The 27657-nt window shown below is 41.6% G+C and overlaps 1 protein-coding gene across 2 annotated transcripts in view; it reads left to right on the top strand.

The window, feature by feature from the left end:
- RASSF6 (Ras association domain family member 6) overlaps positions 1-27657 on the top strand; it is a 263285-nt gene that overhangs the window by 13588 nt on the left and 222040 nt on the right. For both annotated transcript variants that reach the window (XM_078676037.1, XM_078676038.1), the window contains one exon: positions 18741-18837. In XM_078676037.1, coding sequence (XP_078532163.1) covers positions 18776-18837 — 62 coding nt within the window. In that variant the 5' untranslated portion in view covers positions 18741-18775. The remainder of the gene's footprint in view (positions 1-18740; positions 18838-27657) is intronic.

Here is a 27657-nt window from a genome sequence, read left to right as displayed (position 1 = left end):
AGCATGAATGTGTTTCAATTGCAGGGAAAAATAAATTAACAGCAAAAAATATTTTTTTTGTAAATGTCCTAATCCGCGTAGTTTACACAGTAAGGACGTTCTGCTTTAAGTAGACAATACAGCGGTAGCAATAGATATCTTTGTAAACCAGTACTTGGTGGCTTATTTACAAGCCCATTACACCACCCGTGAGTCACTTCTTTTGACGCACCGGCAGCGCAGTGTGCCTGCCCATATTTACAGGGCCACGTACAGTCACTCTGCGTGACTTTTCACAGCCCTGTAACTATGGGCGCCTTTCACGCATTACTCCATCCATGGAATCTGACACATTCCCAGATTTATAAAGTGGCGCAAAGAGGCGAAATACTTTTATGTCTCCTCGTTTTTTGCTCTTTCTATGTTTGCTGCATTCTGGGCACATATAGTAGGAGCAAACGCCATTAATGATTGTTTTTGTGCAGGAAGGTGTCCCTTCCTGCAGAACAACAATCATCCCTGCAGTGCAGGCACCCTTGCAACATGGCACAAGGGTGTTCTTTGCTGATGTACAGCTGCTGTTTGTGCACCGGCACAGGGAGGAAGAGCAGGAATGCACCGTATCTAGTAGATATGGCACATTGCTTCCCTTTTATTTTGACGTATGACAGCGCTGCAGGAAGGTTTGCTGCGCTGCCATGCATCAACATGTAGTAAAAGGGGCTCTAAATCTTTATACCAGTATAAATCACCTATTGTGTACATTCTCATAAAAGATATTTGGCATACGCAAAGATAGCTAACAGACCTAAGGCATCATGATCAAATCTTTATCGAATGTTGCAAATTGCCCGATTCAAAGAATCACCCTCTTATGACTGTAAAAAAATCATTTTATAATGTATAGAAGTCAAATTGTGATTCGGTAACTTGCTTGTTAGTGCATCTCAATTTCGTTTTGTGATTTGATATGTGGAAGGGGCGTGTTTAGGGCATCCAAAAATGCTTAATGGCAGTGGTATATGTTAAGGTTTTACAACCAAATTACAGTTGCAAAACATAATTTTTTACCGAATACTGAAAGATAGTGGTAACCATAAGCAAAAAGAAAGGGTTCCCAGTGGGATCCCTTCCCCTTTCAGATTATTTAACAAAATATTTTTCAAACACAGGCAGTGGTCTCATGAACCACTGCTACTCAAAATAAGCATTTGCAATGCAATAGGTCTCGCAATTGTGCAATTTTGTACTCATGGCTGAAGAACCGGGTTTTAAACCCAGCGGCACGCCCAAAGTCTTCGGATTCACCTGTCTTGGTATACAGAGACACAGAATAATTCTGGGTGGCGTCAAAGACCAAATTTATTAGCTGCAGCTAGTAACAGTAACTCCAGCAATACAACACGGTGTACAACTCGAGAAACTGTTGCATTTTGTAAGGCGAAACATCCCCTTTTATACCCAATATTCACATTACAAATGGACACCCACTGCACAAAATTCGAGCCAATAAGGTACATTTTCAAACAAAGTATCACATGACAGAAACCTCAATTTGCAATAACCCAACCCAAAGTAAATCATTAAGAATGTCCCAAATCCAATCTCCACAAGCCGGACAAACCCATAATTGAAAGCACAATGCATGTAATGAAGAAACATAGAAAGGAAACAATGACAGATAACGAGCAAGATAAAGTATGTGTAGAGAAGCTAAAAGTTAACGATGTCCTGAACATTGACTGGCAATCTCAGATAACGATCAACCAAGGAAATTGGCTTAGCGAGGTCAGTTTCAGATAAAGGGGTCAGTTCCTTACAATGCACCTTAGAGTCAAGAAAAGGCTTAGTTAATAAGTGCATGAACAACGAAGCCCATGCAACTTTGTTCGTCTGGTTACCTCCACAGGCCTACGTGATGGCAACACAAAAATGGAGGCACAGACAAAATGGAACCCATATTCGAGACAAAGTCTCTGAATATGTAATGAACTCGCTAGTTAACGTGACGAATTCACTCCATATTAGCCGCACTTACTAAATATGGTACAACATCACCAAAATCGTGACGGAACCATAACCTCACAGGACAAGGCAGAATTTTACAGAACCTCAGCCCTCCTTTTGCCATTACGTAGGCAATAACCCAAACTCATGTTAGTCTGAATCTAGGTCTATATCTATTCTCATCAGATCATCACGGTGTTGCTGGAGCATCATCCTCCTACTCTCCACTTCTCTCGAGACAGGTCTCCGCACACACATGGTAGCACAAAGGCTACAAATGCCGGGACCACACTGAATGCAAAGACAACAGGAGAAGAGGATATCTAAAATCATACCAAAGAACATCAGAATCTGCCATCCCCATTTGGACAGTAGTCCCCAAAACCATCCAGTCAACGACCAGTCTCTTTCATCCACATGAATAGACTCAGAGATCTTATGCAGTCTAGAGATGGCTTGGTATACTGTAGGGGCATTATCTGGTATGAAAACACAGTAACTAGATTGGATCAATTTGCATACCCCTCCTCGATCTGCAAGTATGATATCTAAAACCATACTGTTTTGTAACGTCATAAGACGATCCGCTTGAAGCTCAGCGGTAACATTACTAAGGGCACCTGCAGTTTCATTTATAGTGGCCTCAACCACTCTCGTAAGTTGTCGTATATTCCTGCTATTAGCCATTGGACCCCAAAACGGTAGGAAACCCTTGAAAAAGTCTCCTACTTCTTGTGCTGCAGTATCTTCCTGATTGAAGACACCTCTACCATATCTTGTCCTATGATAGTCCGAAGTAGTAGTGTATGTAGGGGGAAGCAGAAACGCCACATAACAAGTTCCTGCAAAATCAGGCGGCAACCATGTGTAGGCTCTATCGTGACAAACAATATATGTGCCTTTAGCTGGCACGAACGGAGGAGAAGTCTGAGATGTATAGACATAGGTTTGAGCACACACACTCTTACCTAGCTGGGCTCTCGGATTCCGACCACTACCTTGCAAACAAAAGTGGCCTCGATGGGGTACAATCCAAATCGGGGGAGACCTTTTTCGTCTCTCTATCTCTGTCAAGCTAGTACTATATCCAGTCACGTTCCAACCAACGTAAGCCTGCACCTCATCCTTAGGGATAGTATTATATGCATCAATATCTCAGATCATCTCCACTATTCCCTTTATCAAGGCACTATTACTCGGATTGTCTTTCACGGAATGTAAGGGATATACCTCATTTGCATAGATGAACATAGTCTGAAAAGCCCATACAGACCCATTGAAAGAAAAAGGCAAAACCAGATAGGTCATACCTCTATCTGTCGTATGAGGCATAAGACCACAGACCCAGCAATTAGTGGTATTTACTACCAACTGATGCTGATGCAACAGTTGTATAAACAAATTGTTGACAAATTCTGACCTCCTTGTCTGTTCATGTTCAGGCAACGTGTAAAATTGTTGCAAAGAAACAGTAGTAAAGGAAAGCATTAGTTGGGAAGTGGGTGCAGATTTCAGTGGTGTAGCATAAACAATCCAACCCATACAAGCTAATGTGATACTTAAAAATATTAAAGAACACAATATAATAAAACATTTGCTACGTATTAATATATAGAATTTTGTCTTAAAGTCCATTTTCTCAACAACTCTCTCAGTTACAAAAAACTCCATCCTCTAACGTGCTGCTCACGGCAATTTTCCTTCTTCACTTAAGTGTGCGTCCAGGCGTCCTAGACGTCCCTAGAACCGCAGACATTTTGTCAATACGTGGGTCACCCCTTAAGAACTTATACCGTGACCCTGCAGCTGAGCTCGGATGGTAGCTCGAAAAAGAAAAATAGAACAAAAAAGTTTCTTGTCTGAAAGAGTATGATTCTCAAAAAAATTCAAATTTATTTGTCCATTTTAGACCGTAAATTATAGCGTTCTTTACCAGGCACCGTCTGATCCTGGAAAAGTGTCTCTGGTTGGGTAGTGTCAAGTTTCAAATGTGACGGCACAGCTTCTTGCAAAACTTCGTCATCCGCACGTTCCGACTGAGTCCATTTTAAATGTGCGTCACTAAAAGGCACGAATTTCGGAACCCTTTCAGTCTCAGAATCGGCAATACCATTTTTGACCCATCGGTCGTATGGTAAGGGTAAGGGTATCCTTTTGCAATGGGTGGCATGCACCCAGTGTTTCTTGCCGCAAACCTTGACAGCAGTCCGAGTTGCCAATAACACCTGATACGGGCCTGTCCACCTTGGTTCCAGATTCTTTGTCCTTTGGAAATTTCTCACCAAGGTCCAATCACCAGGTTGAATCGAGTGACCCGCGTCCACAGAAGCTGAAGGTAAAGTATCATACACCTGTTGGTGAAGAACACGCAATTTAGCAGTCAAGTCATGTAAGTAATCAACCAACATAGGATACTCGATGTCGCTATATTCATTCGGCCTTGGCACACCCCAAACATTTGCCGGGCGTCCAAAAACAATTTCGTATGGGCTAAGTCCCACACGAGAATGTACTGTGGTTCTTGTGGACAAAAGTGCCTGTGGTAGAGCATCTGGCCATGTAAGACCAGAGCTTGCTTGTATCTTGGTCAATTTAAGTTTAAGAGTGCCATTGTAGCACTCAACCAAACCAGCTGACTGGGGGTGATTCGCAGCATGAAATTTCTGTTTGATGCCCAAACCCGCACACACTTTCTTCATAATCTGACCTACAAATTCACTTCCATTATCACTCCATACCATTCTTGGCAAACCATACCTAGGGAAATATTCTTTAAGCGAAACCTTGGCTTTAGATAAAGCAGTATTATCCTTGAGGGGGTAGGCCTCTATCCATCTGGAAAAGGCACAAACAACCACAAGGACATACTTTAGGTTATTGCATCTTTCCATGTGAATAAATTCTAACTGTAGCACCTCGAACGGATACGTTGGAGGAGCAAAATGACCCGCTGGAGTTGGAGTTCCCTTGCCAGGATTATGCTTCAAGCAAATCATGCAGTTTTTAACCAGATTCTCAGCACATTTAGGAATTCCAGCATTCTGCCATACTGGAGCCAACAACTTACATATCCCTTTTGAACTGATATGAGCCAATCCATGAGCCATCGTAACCACTGGGAGCACATACGCATCAGGCAACAACCATCGCTGGTGCTCCGACAACTCAACCCAACAGCCAGTCGAATCCAACATTCCCGTAGTCTCTCTCCACACACTCAATTCTTTCTCAGTAGCTTCCGCTTGAATCGATTTCACACTTTCTATTGTGTCTTCACACATTCCTCCTGCCTTAACCCATCTAGTAGGACCTGCCACATACATTCGACTCGTCATGTCTCTCGCTCTTTCCTTCGCAACTTCATCCGCAAACGCATTTCCTCGACCCACATCATCTGTAACCTTTCTATGTGCACTACACTTCACAATTGCAATCTGCTTTGGCAGAGTCAGTGATTCAAGAAGCTCATTCACCAAATGCCCATGCTGAATTTTCGTACCATGAGAAGTAAAAAATCCTTTTTCTCTCCACAATCGTCCAAAACTATGGGCCATACCAAACGCATACTGGCTATCAGTATAAACGTTCACTCGCTTTCCTTCTGACAACACACACGCTCGAGTCAATGCTATTGGCTCTGCTGCTTGAGCTGAATTCTGTGCAATACGTGCAGCTTCAACAATCGTGTGCAAAGTTGTAACCGCATACGCTGCAGTCGTATCGCCATTCGAAAGCTTAAAGCATGAACCATCTACCCATAAGGTACCATCTGGATTCAAAAGAGGAGTATCTTTCAGATCAACTCTACCCTTCGTTTCCTCCTCTGTCCGGAGAAAACAATCATGCTGTTCCTGAGCATCTGTCTCTACAGAAATCGGCAACAATGTAGCTGGATTCAATGTGTTGCACCGCTTAATGTGCACATGACTAGCCAAAAGCGTCAACTCATAACCTGACAAACGCGCACTAGTAAGGTGCTGAGTCCTTGTTTTATTCAATAAGGTATCCACTGCATGTGGGACCATCACAATCAATGTATTATCCAATACCAAACCAGCAGACTGTCGGATAGAAACAGCCGTTGCCGCTGTAGCTCTCAGACAACTAGGCAACCCCCTAGCTACCGGATCTAACGTGGCTGAAAAATACGCACATGGGCGCTGCTTGTCTTCAAATTGTTGTACCAACACTGACAATGCACAACCGTCTCTCTCGTGCACAAAAAGTGTAAAAGGTTTACTGTAGTCGGGAGTACCCAACACCGGAGCAGAACACAATGCATTACGCAACTCAGAAAAACTCTTCTGACATTCGTCAGACCACGGAAGAGGGTTTGGTGTGTCCTTAAGGGTAAGTGCCAACAGAGGTTTCGCTAGTAACGAAAAGTTGGGAATCCACTGCCTACAATACGAGGTGATACCCAAAAAAGCACGCACCTCTCTCTGTGTGGATGGCACAGTCATTTGAGCAATCACTTGAATTCGTTCTGGGGTCAATCGTCGTTCCTCCTTCGACAAGAGATGACCTAAGTAGGTCACTTCTTGGCGGCAATACTGTAACTTTGAAGGTGACACTTTATGATGAAGGTCAGACAAATGTCGTAACAAAGAAAGCGTAGCTTCTTTACAAATCTCATCATCATCAGCAGCGACCAACAAATCATCCACGTATTGGACAAGAGTCGCACCAGAAGGCAAGACAAAAGTATCAAACTAAGTTTTCAAAGCCTGACTATAGATGGAGGGACTCTCACAACCTTGAGGAGCCCGCTTAAACCGGAAGCTTCGGCCTCCTAAGGAGAAGCCAAAAATATCTCTACTTTCCTCAGCGATTGGAATACTAAAGAAAGCGTTCTTCAGATCAATAACAGAAAACCAAGCAGCTGAGGCAGGGATCATAGTCAACAAGGCAGTGATATCCGAGACAACATGAAATTGTGGCACGACAATCTTATTGACTTCCCGAAGATCGATCACAAACCGATACACAGGTGGCTGGGAAGAGTCAGTACGCTTAACAACAGGCAGAACAGGACTGTTACACACATTACCTCTCGTTTCTTCAATCACATCTTTCTCAACCAAATCATAGATAATCGCTAAAAGAGCTCTCTTGCCATCACTAGAGATCTTATATTGAGGAATGCGAGGTAGCCTAGCATTCGACTTGAGAGTAACAACATAGGGTGGAATCTGCAAGAGACCAACATCATTAGGAACTGTAGCCCAAAGAGTATCAGGAAGCGAACGCAATTCCGGTGGAAGCCGATCTTTAGACAAATACATCGGAGAAATCACTCTCTTACCCAACGTAAGATGTACTCCCGAAGGAGAACAATGTAATGTCGCATGCAATCTTTTCAACAAATCCAAACCCAACAAATTCTCACCACAACCTGTCGTTAGAATAAGGGGTGCTTCCAATGCACAAGGACCAATAGAAAGAGGCAAAGGACTAGAAACCGTATTACGAACTGGGGCGCCAGAAAATCCTACTGAAACATTGGTCAAGCCAGACAAAGGTGCGCCAGGGAGTTTAGAGTGCATGATAGAACTCTTAGGCGCACCAGTATCCAAAAGAAAAGGTACTTCCACACCTGATGTAATTACTTCAACATAAGGTCCACTCTGGTCTACTGGAACCGACACTACTCCCTCTCTTTGTCCATGGCTGTCCTAGCTATCATTATAACCAGCACTCTCGCTTTCAACATAATAATCATCCGTGTAGTATTGAGCAGACCGAACAATCGGAACATCCTGTTGATCAAAATAGTTCATAGAATTCTGAGGGGGGAAAGGAACGTTCCTTCTGAGGAAACGTACCACGTCCTCTACCCCTAGGTGCTTGTTGAGAACCTGCACGGCCTATCAAACCAGACACACCATTCGCACGCTGAAGCAAAATTGGACAACTATTCTTGAAATGACCTTCTTCCCTACAATAAGCACACTGATTAGGGCCTAGCGGAAGTCGCGGAGGAAAAGACTCAGGCTTCTGCAACAATCTCTGAAACTGTGGGGGCTGCAGAAACTGGGAAGGTTGCTGACGCTGATTAGAGCGAGGCGGATACGCCTGCTGTAAAAGAACCTTCGTCTTCAATTCTTTAGTCTTCTTCTCTGCTTTATCCTTCTCATCTTTATCTCTATTCTCGTAGTATTGTGCAGTAGCCAATATCTGGGCCGAGGAAGAAACAGCCCATGAACTCTCAGAGTCCTTTAAGTTATTACAAAGTTCGGGGAGCAAATTAAAAACAAACTTATCTACAAACAACCTCTGACCACCTTCTGTACTCATGTCCTGACCACTGTGATCAATAAATGTTTCCTCAAACCTAGTGAAGAAATCAGACACACTCTCATCTTTCTTTTGTTTGCATGCTGCTAACTTCTCCCAATTCACTCGCATAGGAGGCATCAATGTTTTCATTAAATTAATAATCCTACCGGGTAGATCTGCAACTAAAGGTTCAGGTTTTGCACCTCCTACCTGTCGACCATCTGCAGCAACAATGTTAACCCACGTATCTCCTAATTCTGCCGCATGATCCTCGTGACGGATCTTCGCCCACAAAGGTTGAGGAACTACATTACCCAACAACATATCTATGTCAGCTAAATTCATAACACACGCATCAACTGTCTGTGACAACTCATTGTAATAACCGGCAGGATTTTTACGGGGATCAGGCAAAGTCTGCTTAAGAGCCAGGACCTCAGCTCTCTTCCAAGGAACATGTACCCATACTCGCTGAAAATGAGCCAGTACTCCCTGAATACCCTGATTAACATTAGCAACAACTTCCTCTCTCCATACAGGAGGAACTTCTCTCATAGGATACTGCTTCACTTTCCTCCTAACAAAAGGATCAAGTTCAAGCAATGACTGAGAAGGAGGTCTACACCGAAACGCAAGAAGCATCTCTACCGCTTCCTCAACATCGGGACCCACTATCGTCCCTTTAGCAAATTCAGACTGAACATTAAGCATTTCCTGCGGAATCAAACCCAACTCATTATTTTCCCATTCTTCACGAAGAAAAGTACACATTACATCAAAAACATACCTTTGCTTAGGCGGATCCCACTGTAAGAAAACATCCATGACCGCTTGTAAATTATACCTAGAAACATTTAAAACCCATCTACGAGCCAAAAGATCCAACACTGCCCGCTCTTCGGGACCAGGAAGCTGACTACGACTCTGCTTACGTTCCGAAACCGGGGTCATATTCAGTGACCCAAAGAGTGGAGATAAAAGACTAGCAACAGTCTCAGTCATTCGTTTTCGAGCAGAGGGAGAAGAAGTTGCCATAAGGACAGGAGACAAAGTGTTTTGAGGGGACAGAGACGCAGAGTCAGTAGTAAAGGAAGTCGAAGGTAAAGGGGAGGAAGGCAAAGGAGTTTGAGGCAGAACTGTTAGCAAAGCTGGCGGCCCTAGAAGAGGCTGCGCCAATGGAGGAAGAACCACTTGGGGAAGAACGGGTGGCTGAACAACACCAGGGGGTTGAACAACTGCGGGTTGCGGAGGTGCCGTAGCACTCTGCACATAAGGGGGTGGTAATCTCAACAAATGCGACATCAAAGGATCCTTTTCAGGGTCCTTTGTCACCTTCGGAAGAAGAGGTGGCAAAGCCGGATAACATTGATCAATGGCCATGCAATGTTGTCTATCTGACACCTCAATCGCACGATTTTCTTCATCTTCCTTAAACTGCCTAGCAGCTTGTATATCGATATATTCTTTTCTTTCCTATCTCTCTTAGCTTGCTTAATTTCTCGCTGTTTGGCTTCCTTACGCCAGAGGCGGAAAGAGTCAAACATCGCCGGCCGGGCTTTCTTCCTAAATAGCGCAACTTCTAGATTATCTAAAATCTCTGATTCGAAACTACCATGTTGGGGCCATCGTAAGACACCATCTTTTTTCGTATAGTGGATCCATACTTCATTATAGGAGATAGAACCCACTCCGTGTTTTGAATAGAGCTCATAAGTCGGCGTTCCAACCGGAGGTATCGGACACGAGTCCTCCAATCGGGAATCCCTGTTACAACTACAACAAAACCATTTCCTAAATTTGCTAAGACCAGGCATCTTGTAGCTCACTAATCTAGCTTCAAACTTCAAGGGGTTATCAAAATGATATACTCACAAATATACGAGCCCCTCGGCTTTGGCAATTGCAATAACCAAATCAAAGAAACCCAAGAAACCAAACAAAGTCGTGGGAGCGACCCACTTGTACTTAACCAAAATGTCTGTCACGCCACTAGAAGACCGTCTAACGTCTCGCCTTACAAATCATCACAAGAGGGTCCAAGACAGGGCGACAGTCAGGGCAGCAGTCCTTCGTAGCCGTCGGAAAGGGGAAGCCTCGCAGAAAAGACCTTCGGTCCACAGTCGACATGCAGGGGTCGACGAAGGGGGGGCCCTCCTCCAGAATTTCCTCACGAAGCTCCTCACAATCTTCGGGCTTGGACCAGTACCGCTGAAGTCGCCCCACGTTGGGCGCCAATTGAAGAACCGGGTTTTAAACCCAGCGGCGCCAGGGGCACGCCCAAAGTCTTCGGATTCACCTGTCTTGGTATACAGAGACACGGTATACTTCTGGGTGGCGTCAAAGACCAAAATTATTAGCTGCAGCTAGTAACAGTAATCCCAGCAATACAACACGGTGTACAACTCGAGAAACTGTTCCATTTTGTAAGGCGACACATCCCTTTTTATACCCAATATTCACATTACAAATGGACACCCACTGCACAAAATTCTAGCCAATAAGGTACATTTTCAAACAAAGTATCACATGACAGAAACCTCAGTTTGCAATAACCCAACCCAAAGTAAATCATTAAGAATGTTCCAAATCCAATCTCCACAAGCCGGACAAACCCATAATTGAAAGCACAATGCTTGTAATGAAGAAACATAGAAAGGAAACAATGACAGATAACGAGCAAGATAAAGCATGTGAAGAGAAGCTAAAAGTTAACGATGTCCTGAACATTGACTGGCAATCTCAGATAACGATCAACCAAGGAAATTGGCTTAGCGAGGTCAGTTTCAGATAAAGGGGTCAGTTCCTTACAATGCACCTTAGAGTCAAGAAAAGGCTTAGTTAATAAGTGCATGAACAACGAAGCCCATGCAACTTCTTTCGTCTGGTTACCTCCACGGGCCTATGTGATGGCAACACAAAAATGGAGGCACAGACAAAATGGAACCCATATTCGAGACAAAGTCTCTGAATACGTAATGAACTCGCTAGTTAACGTGACGAATTCACTCCATATTAGCCGCACTTACTAAATACGGTACAACATCACCAAAATCGTGACGGAACCATAACCTCACAGGACAAGGCAGAATTTTACAGAACCTCATGGCATTGTAAATGACAATTCCTTTTATTTATGTTTAAAAAACCTGTAATAATAAAAGGCATTGTCATTTACAATACCAATAGGTCAAAGTTTCTAAAATTCGAGACCTATTTCATTGCAAATGCTTGTTGTGTACCAAGGCCCCATGCTGTGCTTTCACATTAATAGAAGCCAAGCCCCTTTTTTAGATGAGCAATGTCTAAAGAAAGGTCTGAGGCCGCTTTTAACGTGGAAGTGCGCTATGGGGCGCTTTTACCAAAAAAAGCTTTTGTTTTTCAAGTTGACAAACAAATGCTTTTTTTTTTTGTAAAAGTACCTGTAAAAGCGTGCATGGTGCACTAAAAGCACTGAATGTTGCAGGAGAGCATGTAGTGCCTGCAGTAGGAGAAAACAATAAAGAAAATAGTGCTTACAGACCGAAGTAAAAGGGCCAGTCCTCAAGGGAGGTTACAAATGAAGACAAGGCAGTAGTAAGGAGGGACTAACAAGCCTATTAACGAATCCGAAGCCAGCATTTTCGAAGGATAATAACACAAGCCAAGGAAAAATATGGGCGGAGAGTGAGCAGGGCTTCAAGTTCATACTCCAATGCAGCATGGCTCGCAGAGCAGCGCATGTGCTTTCCATGCTCGACCTTAAAAGGAAAATAAAACGTTTTATTTTTTGTTTTTGAAATGCATCCCATTTTCTTTTAAGGAAAATGGTCTGCATTTAAAAAGAAATGCTTTATTTAAAAGTAATCACAGAGATTGTGGTCTGCTGACTTTAGCAGCCCACAATCCTTGTGATGGTTATCATTCCTAATGGGTCGCGAAATGCAGCCGACCTCAGTTTTCATGAGTTGGTCAATTTGCGACCGACTAAGAATCATTAATTAAACAGTTCTAAGATGTCTTTCATTAGGAATTGTGATTTCCTTATTGGGATTCAGTACAAATAGCAATTTGGAAATTGCAGTTCCTAATTTTTGTACATCTGGCCCTTTATTCTGTAACCTCTTTCATACATCACATACATATGTGTGGTATCCAATGTGTAGGGTTGTGACATTTTTAACAAGCATTAGTAAATGCATTAGATTTTGCGTATGTGATTAGTAATAATCTGTTTCTTGTTGTTAGTTGTAGCTTGCTGAGTGGTTGTACAGTGTAAATTACAGAAAGTCAGTTAAAGTGTTATGACTTATTTCTGTACAAAAAGGCAATATATTGTCCTGTTACTAGTGGTATAGTGTTAATAAGTAATAGCAACAATTTGAAAAATGAAATGATACAGGGAAATAATAGAAGTAATTAATGTAAAAGTAATATTATGTGTTTAAATTAGTTCTGACAACTTTTGAGCCTGGAGCCACTGCACCTGCTGCACCATTAAAATCATGCCTCTAGTTCCTACAATATAACTACATTTGTAAATCCCTGAGCAGTTATGACAAACTTTGTTCCCAATGCCACTGCACCTGCTGCACCATTCAAATCATGACCCTATTGCCTGTAAGGTAACTGCAGTTTCAACTGCTTGTTTAGTAGTGAAATATTGCAATATTTGGTGCTTATAGGGGTTCCTAGCGCTTTGGTCCCGATGTCGCTGCACTATTGAAATTATGACCCTAGTGCCTAGTATCACTATGTAAATGGGCAAGAAAACTATTTTAATGTCCCAACATTCAATCATTATGATCACCCGTCCTTCATGGATTGGGTAGATTGACAAACATCGAGCCCCCCCGCTATACAATTGTTAACTGCCCCACACACCTCTCCACAGAGCAGTCAACCCGCACAAGAATTAAACCCTGAGCTAAGTACTGAGTCAATGTTAACTTTAGGACAGGGTATGGAGGAAGGGACAGCTTTGTGTGCGATTGATGGGAATGAAGGAGGCAGGCAGGTGATCGCAATGGCTACATGGAACATTGCGGGCCTTAGGAATAAAATCGATAACCCTCATTGGAGAGACCTCATAGGCACTATGGACATAATTGCCATGCAGGAAACGTGGGCGACCGAAAATTTGCTTACAGTGGATGGATATACCACCTTTTTCCTCCCAGCTGTTAACTCAATGAGAGGGCGGGCCAGAGGTGGCCTGGTCACTTTGATATCCGCAAAAATTTCAGGCACCTACAAAGAAATTCCCACGGGCAGCCCCTATTGTCTTGCAGTTTTAATTACGCATAGGGGCTCTAATGCTGTATTATTAGTGAATTTCTATAACTCCTTTGACAGAGAACACCCAGTTGACAACCTGCTGAGGTTAAACTCTTTCTTAATTAATTTCCAGGAGTCTATGGAGCCTAATTGTATTGTTATTTTACTGGGAGATTTCAATGTCCATGGCTGTCAGGAAAAATGTCCCCCCAATCTTCTATTTGGCCCCCCAGAAGAAGAGAACATCCATTTCGAACATTCAGAACAGGGAACCTTCCTAGAATCCCTGTTAGCTGAAAACGGTTTAATGTTGCCAATTGGGGGGGAAGAGGGCATTCCAACTTTCACGGGTCATGGCAGTGGGTCCACCATTGATTACATTTTTTTGAGCAGTAGTTATCGCAGCTATATTGTTTGTTATACTGTTGTAAGGTCCCATTTTAGTGACCACAATCTTGTTGTATTAAAAATTAAAAATGTATTGAATATAAATGACAGCAGTTTGAGTCTAGTAGATAAATGTGATTTACGACCAACCGACCAGGCCCGTCGAATCAAATGGTGTAAGATAATTCCTGAGGTTTTTTTTGGTAATCTGTGTATAAGTAGTCAGGAGGCCTTTGAACTCTGTTTGAATGATCAGGCGGGGGATACTGAGGTGTTAGAGGCGTATAATAGGGTCTGCGCCGACATCGTGTCCAACCTGTCACAACAGTGTAAAAGGAAAACCCAAGAAAGGGTAGGCTGGTTTGACAATAAATGTTCTGCTGCTAACCACAAGTTAAAATTAGCTTTAAAATCCAAACCAGTAGATAGAAAACTCGTGGCTACCCTCAGGAAAGCATACAAGACCACCATTGAGAATAGACGGCGTGAGATCAGAGAGGATGCTTGGGCTGACCTGACCTCAACTGATGTCTTGAAAAGTAGCGCCAAATTCTGGGCCGTGGTCAACCAACCATTCTTTGCGGACTCATGCAATAGTAAACTGGATTGTGGCATCCAAGAAGACAAATGGCACTTGCACTTTAAATCTGTGTATGAACAGGAAACTCCTGGGGCTGAGGACACGACCAGTTTATACCAACTCCCATACAGCTTAACGGTAGATGAGGAAGAGGTGGGCCTAGCCATCGAAAAAATGACTAGTAATAAAGCCCCTGGTCCGGATGGGGTTCCCGCTGATCTTTTTAAAGTGGATATTTTATTCTGGTCCAAAATTTTAGCTAGAGTTTTCAACAGCATCTTTAAAACAGGAATCCCAGAATCATGGACCCAATCAGTAATTGTCCCTGTTTTTAAAAAAGGAGACAGGGGGGAACCGGGAAACTATCGCCCCATATCCCTAATAGATTCTGCGGTTAAGGTCATAGGGAGAGTGGTTCTCAGTAAACTTACTGAATGGTCAGGGGAGACTAACATTCTCTCCCCCCTTCAGTATGGTTTTAGAAAGGGAAGGAGCACCATTGATCAGAGTTTAAATCTACAACTGCTGATAGGAAAATACACCAAAGCAAAGCATGGATCCCTGTACATCGCCTTCATGGATCTGTCCTCGGCTTTCGACCGAGTTAACAGATCCAAGTTGTGGGGCCAGCTTCTTAGCATAGGTATTGACCCAAACATCGTGTACTTTCTAGCAGACCTCCACAAGGACCTTACCGCTACTGTCCGTTATGACAGAAAAGGGAATTGCACAGGGAAAATTTGTATCACCAATGGTGTCAGGCAGGGCTGTATTCTTGCTCCCCTGCTCTTCACATTATATATTAACAACCTGGTGGAATACTGGGCACAGCATGTAAAGATATTCCTAGGGCAGGGAAATATACATTGCCCGCATTACTGTACGCAGATGATGCGGCTCTTATAGCTAGAACTGCAGTGGGTCTGCAAAGTCTGTTGAACTCTTTTTATAATTTTATGGTAAAACTGGACTTAAGTATCAATTTTGGTAAATCCCATGTAATGGTGGTAGGTCACCATGCTAAGGCCAAAAAAAATGCCATGACCTTACACTGTAATGGCCACAAATTATCCAGAGTTTCCAGATTCCCTTATTTGGGTGTAGTGTTTGACAATCGTTCTACATGGCTCCCTCAAATGTTGGAGAAAAAAAAGGTCTTGGCACGTTCCATATCTGCAGTCCTCGGTTTCTCACGCAAAATTGGGGTGAAGCCCTTAGAGGCTGTCCTAAAAGTGTATGCCGCTAAATGTATAGCTATCGCTATGTATGGCGCAGACCTGTGGGGCTTTAGGCCCGTTAAATTTCTCCAAGTGATCGAAGATAATTTTTTAAAATCCATTCTTTCCTTACCAAAATCCACGGCAAGCTTTATTGTACATCAGGAATGCGGGGTGGATTTTCTGGAGGATCGAGTCTCTATGGCTCCCCTCCTGAAATGGATATCTGTGTGGCTCAACCCAGAGTTTGAGGTCAATCATGAAATCCTGAAGGACTGCTTAAAATTAGATCATTGGAACAAGATCCCCTGGCTGAAATATGTTGAACAATTGTGTGCTAAGCTGGGAAGGCCTGAATTGTTCCATAATCCTCCCGCCCTTGTGAAGGCTGATTTGAAGTGGACAAAGAACACCTTTTTGTTGTATAGTGGAACGGATAGAGAAAACAGGGAGTTGATAAAACCCTCTGTTAGGTCGCATCAATTGATTGTCTCTTCCGATCATGAACCGGAGCTTTATTTGAAGGTCGTAAACAACTCAAGCCACAGGTACCTCCTCACTAAGTTCCGCCTGAACAAAGTCCATTTGTTAATTTCTGGCCGTCCTGGCTGGACTAGGGACTCGGAACTGAACATATGTAATTGTGATGGCTATTCAATTATGGACACTGCCCATTACCTGTTCTTTTGTATCCACTTCAAAGCCATCAGGAAAAAATTCATTATTTCCCTGTTAAAGGGGAGAGGGTTTAGGCAGGTTAAACCAGCTTTATTATACCTTCAGATTTTAACTAATATCTGGGAAATCTATAATGTGGCCAAATTTTTAACCATTGCAGTGAGATTGGGTAAAAAGATCAATTGGATGTAGAACACTCATTACCAATTTTGTTTACTGTATAACTGAATCAAGTTTTTTACCCTGTAATGTTTTTACTAACGCATGATTGTTAATTGTAACCTTTTTAATGATGTACTGTGTTTTCTGGACCATTTTTTATGTGTGTCTTGTACTTTTATGGTTTTGAAAATTCAAACCGAATAAAGTATTTCTTGACCCTAGTGCCTGCAGGGTAACTGCACTTGTGACTCTCTGTTTAGTAGTACAATATAATAATATCTGGTGTTTAGATAAGTTCTCACAACTTTTTGGGCCCTGTGCCACTGCACCTGCTCCACCATTCAAATCATGACCCTGTTGTCTGCAAGGTAACTGTACTTGTGACTACCTGTTTAGTAGTAAAATATAGCAATATTATGTGTTTAGAGGAGGTCTGACAGATTTTTGGGCCCGTTGCTACTGCACTTGCTGCACCATTCAAATTGTAAGCCTGTTGTCTGCAAGGTAACTGCTCCCGTGGCTGCCTTTTTAGTAGTAACATACAGCATAGGCCTTGTATATTAACTACATTTTTAACACACAATGTTTATTACAGCATTTAGAATTTGATCATAAAGACCAAATAAATTAAGTTTAAAAATCAATCCAATAATACCTTCAAAGTGCAAAGAAAGATACTGAGGCATGAATAGGAAAAGCCACAAATGTTCTAAAACTAAAGCATCTACTTTACACAACTAAGTAGTAAAAAGCAAGCCTTCCAGCATACTGTTAGAAGCGGTCTCCCTTTCCGTGGGAAGAGATCTTATCTTGAAAGTGAATGGGGAATTGTTCCCAATGCCACTGCACCTGCTGCACCATTCAAATCATGACCCTATTGCCTGTAAGGTAACTGCAGTTTCAACTGCTTGTTTAGTAGTGAAATATTGCAATATTTGGTGCTTATAGGGGTTCCTAGCGCTTTGGTCCCGATGTCGCTGCACTATTGAAATTATGACCCTAGTGCCTGCAGGGTAACTGCACTTGTGACTCTCTGTTTAGTAGTACAATATAATAATATCTGGTGTTTAGATAAGTTCTCACAACTTTTTGGGCCCAGTGCCACTGCACCTGCTCCACCATTCAAATCATGACCCTGTTGTCTGCAAGGTAACTGTACTTGTGACTACCTGTTTAGTAGTAAAATATAGCAATATTATGTGTTTAGAGGAGGTCTGACAGATTTTTGGGCCCGTTGCTACTGCACTTGCTGCACCATTCAAGTTGTAAGCCTGTTGTCTGCAAGGTAACTGCTCCCGTGGCTGCCTTTTTAGTAGTAACATACAGCATAGGCCTTGTATATTAACTACATTTTTAACACACAATGTTTATTACAGCATTTAGAATTTGATCATAAAGACCAAATAAATTAAGTTTAAAAATCAATCCAATAATACCTTCAAAGTGCAAAGAAAGGTACTGAGGCATGAATAGGAAAAGCCACAAATGTTCTAAGGCTAAAGCATCTACTTTACACAACTAAGTAGTAAAAAGCAAGCCTTCCAGCATACTGTTAGAAGCGGTCTCCCTTTTCCGTGGGAAGAGATCTTATCTTGAAAGTGAAAGGGGCTTAAACAGCTTTGAAGTATTGTAAATGTGTGTAGCCAGGGGAAGTTATAAAAAAAGTTTCACACAAAAGCAAATTAACAGAGTAATTTGGAGATGGGAACTGATAAGAGCCCCTTTTGAGATATATTAAATACAAGAGATTTCACAAGTACAGTGCAAGTGCTGTGCAGTCAATACCTAAGCCTGTATATATTTGTAGTTTTTTTTTGCCTGTAGAGAAATTTTCTGTTCCATAAGTTGTCATATGAAAATGCAAAGTTTTTCCATATGGGCCAGTCAGCATTTCTATTCTGCTAGGCATCACTTTTAGGTACAAGGTCTGGAGGTGGAATTTCACAAAACTGTACTATAACATATGGGAATATTAAACAAGCCCACGTTTCGTTTTCACTGCACATGCTCCACTCTCGTGCAGTCACATGCTCCTAATTGGAGAGAAGCTTGTAGCGATCAATGAAAATATTGTAAAATATTAAACCAAGGGGCCCCCCGCCCCCAACAACTGTACTTTCTATGCAGCAGGATCCCCAGTTCAGCTGGTGGCTCTACAGGAGATTTCAGCATATGAATTCTTTGTTTCATTTATGCAGCCTATGAAGTTCACAGGGATCAGGAAAATTTAACCATGAACTCTCACCATCAGTTGGACTCCATCACGCTCATTAATCAGAAAAAGTACATCACCAGGTAAGATTTAAGCGATTTCTTGAGATTTAAATTGATTTCTTGAGATTTAAAGCGATTTCTTGTGTCTGAACATGCTCCATGGCGTGTTCTGCTGCAGTATAATATTGAATTTTAATATTAACCTGCAATTGTAACACTCTGTGATATCCAACACCAATATATATTGTAAAGTTGTTTCGATGTGAAGTTAAGAATAGTATATCTATACTTACCTACGTTCCGATAACGATACATTGGCTGTCTATATTGTTCAGTCGATATATATAGATATCCATGGCATTGACATACAACCCCTCATGAGTGTCCTTCCTATATGTGAAATACTATGAGACGTATTCCAGAAGAAACGCTGTCAATAACCGAGTTTAGCACTCTATTGGATGTAAATCTCTATGATATTGGGATTGTGTATTACCCCTAAACATTTGACACCACTGCTGTAATACATATTGTAAGTGATCATTACTGCCATTGATATCGAAAATAGAGCTATTGGAAACGCATATTTTCTTTTTTTTGTAATATAGATGGCAGTATCAATTGTACCAAAACCAATAATTTTACAACCACTGTTATTCAGACAAAATATTTTTGCCAAAATGTAGCCTGCTGGCGGAATGTTCCATTTGTCACAATTGATAAAATGGCTGCCTTTCTGGAATAAGTGCTGCACTGTGCCTCAACTTTAATATCTCACTTTCGCATGTTTGAAGGAGATGTGCTCTTCTAAACCATATTGCTTGTGAATAAGGGCTTGTTTGACATTTTACGTATAATAGAAAAACAGACTATATATTTAAGAGCATGTTTGTATGATCCATCATTACAAATCTCTTTTCTTTTGCTTTTATTAAGTTTGAAATTAAATCTTAATATTATTTCTAAATCGTTGATGCCAAAACACAAAAATGCATGCATATCATAGGCGTCAAGAATCAACAGATGAAGTGACTTGGAAATGAATGAACACACATACCATGCATCGCTCCTGTCAATGTATTAGTCACTTCCTGGAAACCTGAAGCAAAATCTAGGTGCTTTACTGCACAGTTGTCAGTGTGACATTTGTAAAGGTGGCCGCTAGGTGTTGTGTTTCTTGTTCCCATACAAACCACCGACTTTTGCTTATCTCTACTCTTACCTACTTTTGCTAAATCCTCCCTCTGAAAGATCCCATTGTAGGTTGGGCTTGGTGACCATGGCGTCTTTGCTTTGTAAACATGACAGGCTTTTGGTGTCTGAATTATGTTGCTATTGCCATTGTTCTGCTTCTGTGGTAGGCAATTCACAGTGGTAAGCAACTATATCCATTATTATTCCTTAACCTTATTGGTACATTTAAAAAATAGTTGTGTTCTGCTGTGGAGTTACTTTTATTGATAAGTACCATTTTGTGAAATATTTACAAAATGTATCTCAATGATCAGAAAATAAATCATGTCAGCGTGGTGGTGCATACTCTGATTTAAACTGCATCATATTAATCTTAAAAATGTTCTTCAGCACTCCAATATGTTTATTCCACTTTTAATAGAGGAAACTGCAGTTTTCTTCAAAATCTTAAAGCATCCCCAATTTCAGTTTATTTCAGGACCAGATGCACATGCACTGTGGCCTGGTTAGCAGTGTCCCAGTGCACAGAGTCAAAAAAACACAGAGGAATCATTCAAAAAAGGTGATGATCATGCAAAAAGAGCGATTGTCCTACCACCACAATCCTGAAAGTAGTAAATATGGCCCCAGTGGAAAGGACGAAGGTTGCAGCAGAAATGCACATACGGTTGGATCGTTATGCCATAGAGCGTCTGCAGCTTTAGCGTCTCAGTTGTTCTCCCATGACAGAACTCGGGACTTGCTCCATGGAGTGTAGCAGCTCTCTTGTTTCTCTGTGTGCTGCAGTGCTCATATATCATCTGGCATGAAGAGTATGCCATCAGCATTGTGGCTTACACACTGAAGGGAAAGCCAAACAGATAGAGTAAGCCTATTTGATGGCCCTACAAATTATGCAAAAAATGTATTTTCCCTAGATCCACGTGCTTAAAAATGGTTCTACAATATAGAGAGGAACATTTAGGTGGCTGGAGCAGGAGTGCAGAGACTTAAATTTCTGCTGCATTTTTTTCAGAACCTCAGACATCCACTGCTGTGTCAGCATCTGTTGCTCCTTCACCCCTACCATGAGTCCTGCTGGCATACCCCATCCTTTGGCATCATGGGATTCTCATGCTTGTCCAAACCAGAAACCATTGGTTGGCCATAGAGATAGAAATAGCCCCCTTGCCCACTGCCAAAACATCTGCTAATGAAACTATTTCATCACAATTATGGTGAAAGGAGGTGTCATTTAGAATGCATGTGTCTCCTCTAACCGCCTCCACTACAACCCACAAATAACATACATAGATGTCATCAGCGACTACTGGACTTTGACTGCTACCAGTCCGGCAATCACAAGTTTGTATCTTACACTCAAACGAACAAGGGGAGGTAACACACTCGTCTGTGCCAAGGCGCATGCTTCTGGCACTCAGGCTCAGGGAACAGTGCCAAAATTCAAGAAGCCATGTGGCCATTTGAAAAACAAGTTAACTCCTCCACCAAACCCCTTGGAAAGAAACACTGCCTTGATTTTTATCCAGCAGCTAAAAAATGACAAAAGACCCCTGAAAATAGTGAGCATCAGGCAGAAACTGTAAATCACCTGACTGGGTCACATTAAAATTGTTGGCACCCTTGACTGATTCATTCACTATGACCGCTGACTGCAGAAATCAGTATGAAGTACTGATGACCAGTTGGATTCCCTGTCAGAGAATTCTGACAGTGAAAAATATCCATGTGTTTGTATGTTGATTGTCCACCAATCTCTGTTCCTTTATAGCAAAGACCAGTTAAAACTGGTTAGACCACAATGGTAACTCGGGAGCTCTTTGCCGGCCTCTTCAATAATCAGCAATATTAAGCAAGTCATACCTGTGCCTTTATCCCAACTATTTTGCTTATGCCCCACTGCACAGCCAGAACCCTAACTTATAGTAATCTTACAATAGATTCTCAGTATTCCATTTCAACATTGCGTCAGAACATAGGTCATTTCAACACCAGATCAACTCTTCAGTGGTCTCAATGATAACATTATTGTGAAGGAGACCAGGATTGTGAAAGCAGAACAGAGAACAACAAAAAATATGGCTTGGGAATCCAAGTCAAAGATCACATTTTCGACATAAAGATGTAGATTGTAGAAATATAGAACTCTCAGTGATGGGGTAACTAATTTATATTGGGCATTAAAGAAGGATCCAGCGGTAAAGACCCCAAAAAATTTGTGGTAATTCCAGTTCTGAAATAATTCTTTGAATGGGCAGGGCGAGGCGTAGAGAATAGTTAGAGAGAGCAAACAGAGCTGGTTGTGTCCTAAGACCAGGGTGCTGAACTTGAATGAATAACAACTTGATACCCTAACCAGTACGGACATGAGATGGAAAATTTGGCCATGAATTGTTTCTCTGAAGGTTTATGTAAAACATTTTTGCATTCAGGAAGGAACAAATATCAAACGTCTCCAAACAAGGGCATACTTGATCCAGTTTGTTGATTCCAGAATGCAACAATTGACTATCCCTTCTACACTGAGCCGGGGAGTGGTGGGTGGCAAATGGGAATGTGTGTGGTACCACTATCTGTAATGGAATTGATGGTCACCATTTTGAAAGTGTATTACATCGAAGTCCATCTACATTACTTTTCATGCTATACTGAACATGTTGCCAGGCGTGGTTATGCTGTCACACTGGGACTGTTTATGTCTAATTGCCCTGTTCATCTTGAAAAAAGGTTTTGCATTATATATAAGAAAATGGGGTAACATTGTTTCCGTTAATTGTCATGTTTTTCCCCTTGTGTTTTCTACTGTCCTTTTGAAGCATGTATGGTTCTGTTTTATGATAGTGTATTCTCGTCTTTTTATTTTGGTTCTGCACCTTACTAACTAATTGCGGCAGGTAGTGCATGGACTTTGGATGCTTCAGCCATAAATCACATGTATAATCTTATCAGTTTATTTGAGTTAAAAAATATCCATCAAACATGTATACATAAAGGAAACACAACTAATAAATCACAGACATAAAATGTAAAATACTTATAAATTGTCTATTAAACATGCATAATAACGCTCTGCACCGAGAAATATATTCTGGTCCTAATTCACAAAACTATTTCTGCACTTAAGTTACACGTAAGCATGCAAATAGTAGTAATTATGAGTGCAAATTGAATGTAACTAATAGCAAAATACGAATTTGAACTCTTAATTGGATGCAATCACATACATGGCCTGCCTTCGCTGAGATAGCGCCCTGGGCGGAGCTAAATTTGGCACCCTTATTCCTGACTGAATGCTAAATAAGGCAATAGGAAGTACATTAAGGAAATAGGAAGTACATTTTGTGTTCATAAGCAAGTTAATGGAATATGACAGCAGAGCAGTGAGTAGCATTTCTGCCCCCACACCCAGCTCTCCTGAATCACACACAGCTCAGCTGCTTCACGCTGGTGCCAAGTTGTTAAGGGGGCGGTTGAGGTTTGAGGCACAGTGGGTGTGAGGTAGATGGGAGTACAAGCACAAGGAAGAAGGTTAGGCAAGTGTTAAATTCAGCTGTCAGTGGAACATATGAAAACAGTTGATTGAAAGAAGAATAAGTTGGTTACTTGGAGTCAAACTGAGACAGCTGAAGGATTCCTTTAATGGAGTGAGTTTGGTGCGCCCCTCTAATGGTTAGTGCCCTGGGCTTAGCTCGCCCTTGCCAAAGGCCCTCGCTGATCACATGAGAATGGGTGGTTTGCAAACATTTTTTGGTGGATGTGAGAATGTTCTGGGCCGTTTCTTCCAATTTAATGTTGGTCAATAAACCGTGATATATATATATATAAATCTCAAGAACATAGTATAGAAATACAGGATTACCTAAGGAAGACCAAAGTGCAGTACAATATTGGTCCTCTACAACAAAGAGCTTATAAGAATTTCTGTGGCTGCTATACAAAAAAATAAAGGAAAGGATTTGATGACTGGCAAATGATTTCTATCCTTCTCCTCATACGTGGAAAAGATTTACAACATCTACTAAACCCTACACTAAACTAAGGATAGGGAAAACCTATTGAATCAAGGAACCAAGAAAAATAGCAACATCATAACCTCTGTAGAAGTTCTATAGGTAAGGAGTAATGTATAGCTTGAAGCCACACACTCAGATGTCAAGAGAGGTCTGTAACTCTCCAAGTCTAAAGGGAATCTGACCAACCCTGAGGTGGGTTCACTAATTAAAATGGGCAGAGAACATTTGAGAAATATGACCTCATGGACATCATGGTACTTTTCCAGTTCTCAGAAATAAACTTGGCACCTTGAGCACTACTCCTGTATTCCAGTCTCCGTTTCCAAAGCAACCTTGGGTTCCTCCCTTCGTCCGATAATACCAACTGGAAACACTCCCTTTGTTCTTTGTTAAAATTATTTGACCTTGCCAGTTCTTCCTCACCTAACTATCTCTGAAATACAATGTGCTTTTCACTAACTAATGACTGACTTTGGTCTGCACCTACAGAAAAGAAAACATGCAGAAAACAATGTTCACATTAGCATTAACCCCTTGCGTGCTCACGATGGCCATCGGCCGTCACGCGTCACGGTGAGCGTGTGCACGACGGCCGGGGGACGTCCGCACTCCGCCCACTCATAAAAACTCCAGCACATTGCGAAAATTCACCGTGCAAGCAAGGGGTTAAATGTCTCAACTGTAAGCTTTGGGCCCACAATCAAGCTAACTTAACAGATTTGTTTAAATGTAAATTCGTTCTACAACCTACATATGATCCAATAAATGAAATCTTTACTAAAGTAATCAAGCTATTTTATACTGTACTCTCATATGTGGTACAATAAACGAATACATCCATTATTAAACAAAAACTAAATACTGGTCACAGTTGATAAAGAAAGCGTTCAACACACTAATCCCAGGCGACTGGACAGCTTTGAATGCATTTTAGCACTCCACCATACAATCTAATCCTAATGAAGATTAATATCAGCAATCCAGATGTTTCTGAAAAGGAAAACCGTTATTATACACACACACATATGTAAAAAAACACACAATAAAAGCCCTTTCTTTATCTTTTGTGCCCATAGCTCACTAGTTTTGTTGCGTCTCCTGGGTACATAAGGCCAAAGTTAAATATATATATGTCCTAGCTAAATGTAAAAGGATGGAGCCAAAATTATGCTACTCCAGGTGCACCCACAAGCTTGTAAGTGTTTGTGTTTTCACACAACGTTGGCAGGTAGTTTGTAGGTAGTGTCTGTTAAAACGATGAGAAACTCTTCCCTGTTAGGGCAGGTGTAAAACCATTTTTCAGGTGGGAAAGAGGAGGTCATAACCCCAAAAATGTGTCTGTGTGTAGCGGAAGAGGTTTTTTCACCAGCAAGCGTTTTCCCCCTAGAGAAATCAAAATAAAACATATAATGCAAAGACAAATACACCCAAGAATTTCATTTTCACATTTAAAAATGTACAGATGTTATAGTTTGGAATGTGGAACCGTGTCAGTACTCCCAGGATGCTGTGATAGTTGACGATTCCATGGAGTAGTCCTGTAAATCTTTTTGAATTTAAGAAAAATCAGAAACTTGCCGCAAACGCAGGAATAATTTTACAGGAGCAAATTCCTAATTGTTTTTGTAATTATGGCGTTTGTGTGGCAGGCAGTAAACTGCATTCACTGTGGAAAAAACTGCACACATTCCAATTTGCATAGTTTTCTAATCGTGAAAAAAACTGTTTATACGGTGTGCTTATTAGGTTCGAATTTGCTTTCTCAGCTAGAGAGTTTTGTTTGTCTGGCAGGCCACTGATTTGTTTAGACAAATCATTGTCCTTTTCCTTTATGACCAGTTCCCTCATATTTGCTCTGTTTGTGTGTCATGAACAGGAACCAGGTTTTTCTGTATGCTGCTTATATAAATTAATAGTATAATAATTGTTGGTTTATTTCCTTGTCTTAAGGGAAATGTACTTAATGTAGTTTATTTACATGTAAAATGCTATCGAGTAGGCTGTCATAGCTTGCAGCAAGTTGTGCAATGGGTTAACGCTCAAAAGAAGACGTGTGCATGATTTAGACCATGCCTTGGGAGCAAAGGGTGGAGGTTTCTATTATGTAAAAGCAACACCATAATTATATGTCAGAGGGAGGATGGGCACAGGTACAAATGGGCACCAAGGTACCAGTTGTAAACCGAGCAATGAAAGGAAAATGGATTCTTACAGGAAACGTGCTTATTTGTGGAAGCAGGCTGAACATATGGCCACCCTTCAGAAGCAAAGTAGAAATAAAAAAAATGCAATTGAAACAGTAAAAAAATTATATAAGCACAGTACAGACTGAATAATAAAAACATTATTTCAGATACTAATTCCTTGAATAAGATAAACGAAACAGGACGCAAAGCAGAATGGAAATTATGGAAAAATAGCCAAGTTCAGTAAAAAATTATTTCCTCAAAAACCAAATGTCGACCCAGCCGAAAGAGTACCTTTATTGACTAACAACTATGACTAGACTCTGCTGAAGCACTTCTAATTTTATTTATGTAGTTGTGTTTGAAATTTTTATACCTTGCAACTACGACATCATGTTGCTCTCACTCCTAAGGGGCAACTAGACCTGAACTTTGGTGGACGGGGGACAAACAGGTCAACCATTGGTGGCTGGGCTAACTCTTCAAATAATGGGGCGTGGCTATCCTTAGACTTAATACAATAAAATAGATTGATAAATTGTGCATTTTAAATATACTGAGCAAACCTGACAGGTCAGAAATAAGCATGTTTTAGTGGATGTCACAATGTTTACAAGTACCTAACAAAGATCATTGTTACTGAGTGCAATAGGTGATTTAACAACTAAAAAGCAGCATCTACAGATTACAGTACAAAGCACAGAAGAAACAGTAACATACAAGTTATTATAAGACCAGCGGTAGCTGCCATAAACGAAGGGTGGAGGGGCAGGTGGGGTCGCGTTGGAGGCATCATGCGGATAGGGGTGGGGAGATTAAAAATAAAAAAGAAATCAAACTTACCTTTGCCGCCTGCCGCTCCAGCGTCACCTCTCCTCGCGCCGCCTCACCTCTTCCTGTCTGCTGGTCCCAGCAGCCCCTGGGATAGACTGTCCAATCACACACGGGGATTGGTCTGAGCAGGCAGAAAAGACGCCCTGCTCAGACCAGGGAGTCTGTGGGGTTTCTCCAGCCTGGCTGCTCAATGCAGCTGGGCTGGAGAAAACCTAAGTGCACATGTGTGTTTTGGTCTTCCTGAGACAGCCGGCCAAAACACATATGCGCACTTAGGGAGTGGAGTCCACTAGCACTCCTCCTCCCCCCTCGCATAACTCGGCCCCACCCCTCCCAACAGCACTGGCTAAGAGCCGGCAAATGTAAATTAAAACAATGCAAGAACATTGTTTTAATTTACATTTGCTGGCTCTGAGCCAGGCTTTGGGGCAACTCTCCTCTGCCATTGTGGAGAAGCTGCCACTGTATAAGACCAACTTCTCTGAACATTTCGTCTGTGAAATGACATTGAGCTCATGAAATATTCTTTATTTCATCTTCAGACAAACCCTTCTGTCTCACTGTTGACGAAAGGTACACTTTCAGTCTGCTCATCTGGACGTTAAAAGATATGCTTATTTGAGGCCACACACACATCCACACGTCTCATAATATTGAGCTTAGTGGGTTAACGT

This window comes from Lissotriton helveticus, chromosome 2_1, assembly GCF_964261635.1.
Source record: "Lissotriton helveticus chromosome 2_1, aLisHel1.1, whole genome shotgun sequence".
In the NCBI taxonomy this organism is placed as follows: Eukaryota; Metazoa; Chordata; class Amphibia; order Caudata; family Salamandridae; genus Lissotriton; species Lissotriton helveticus.
This window is presented reverse-complemented; position numbering and strand designations above follow the sequence as displayed.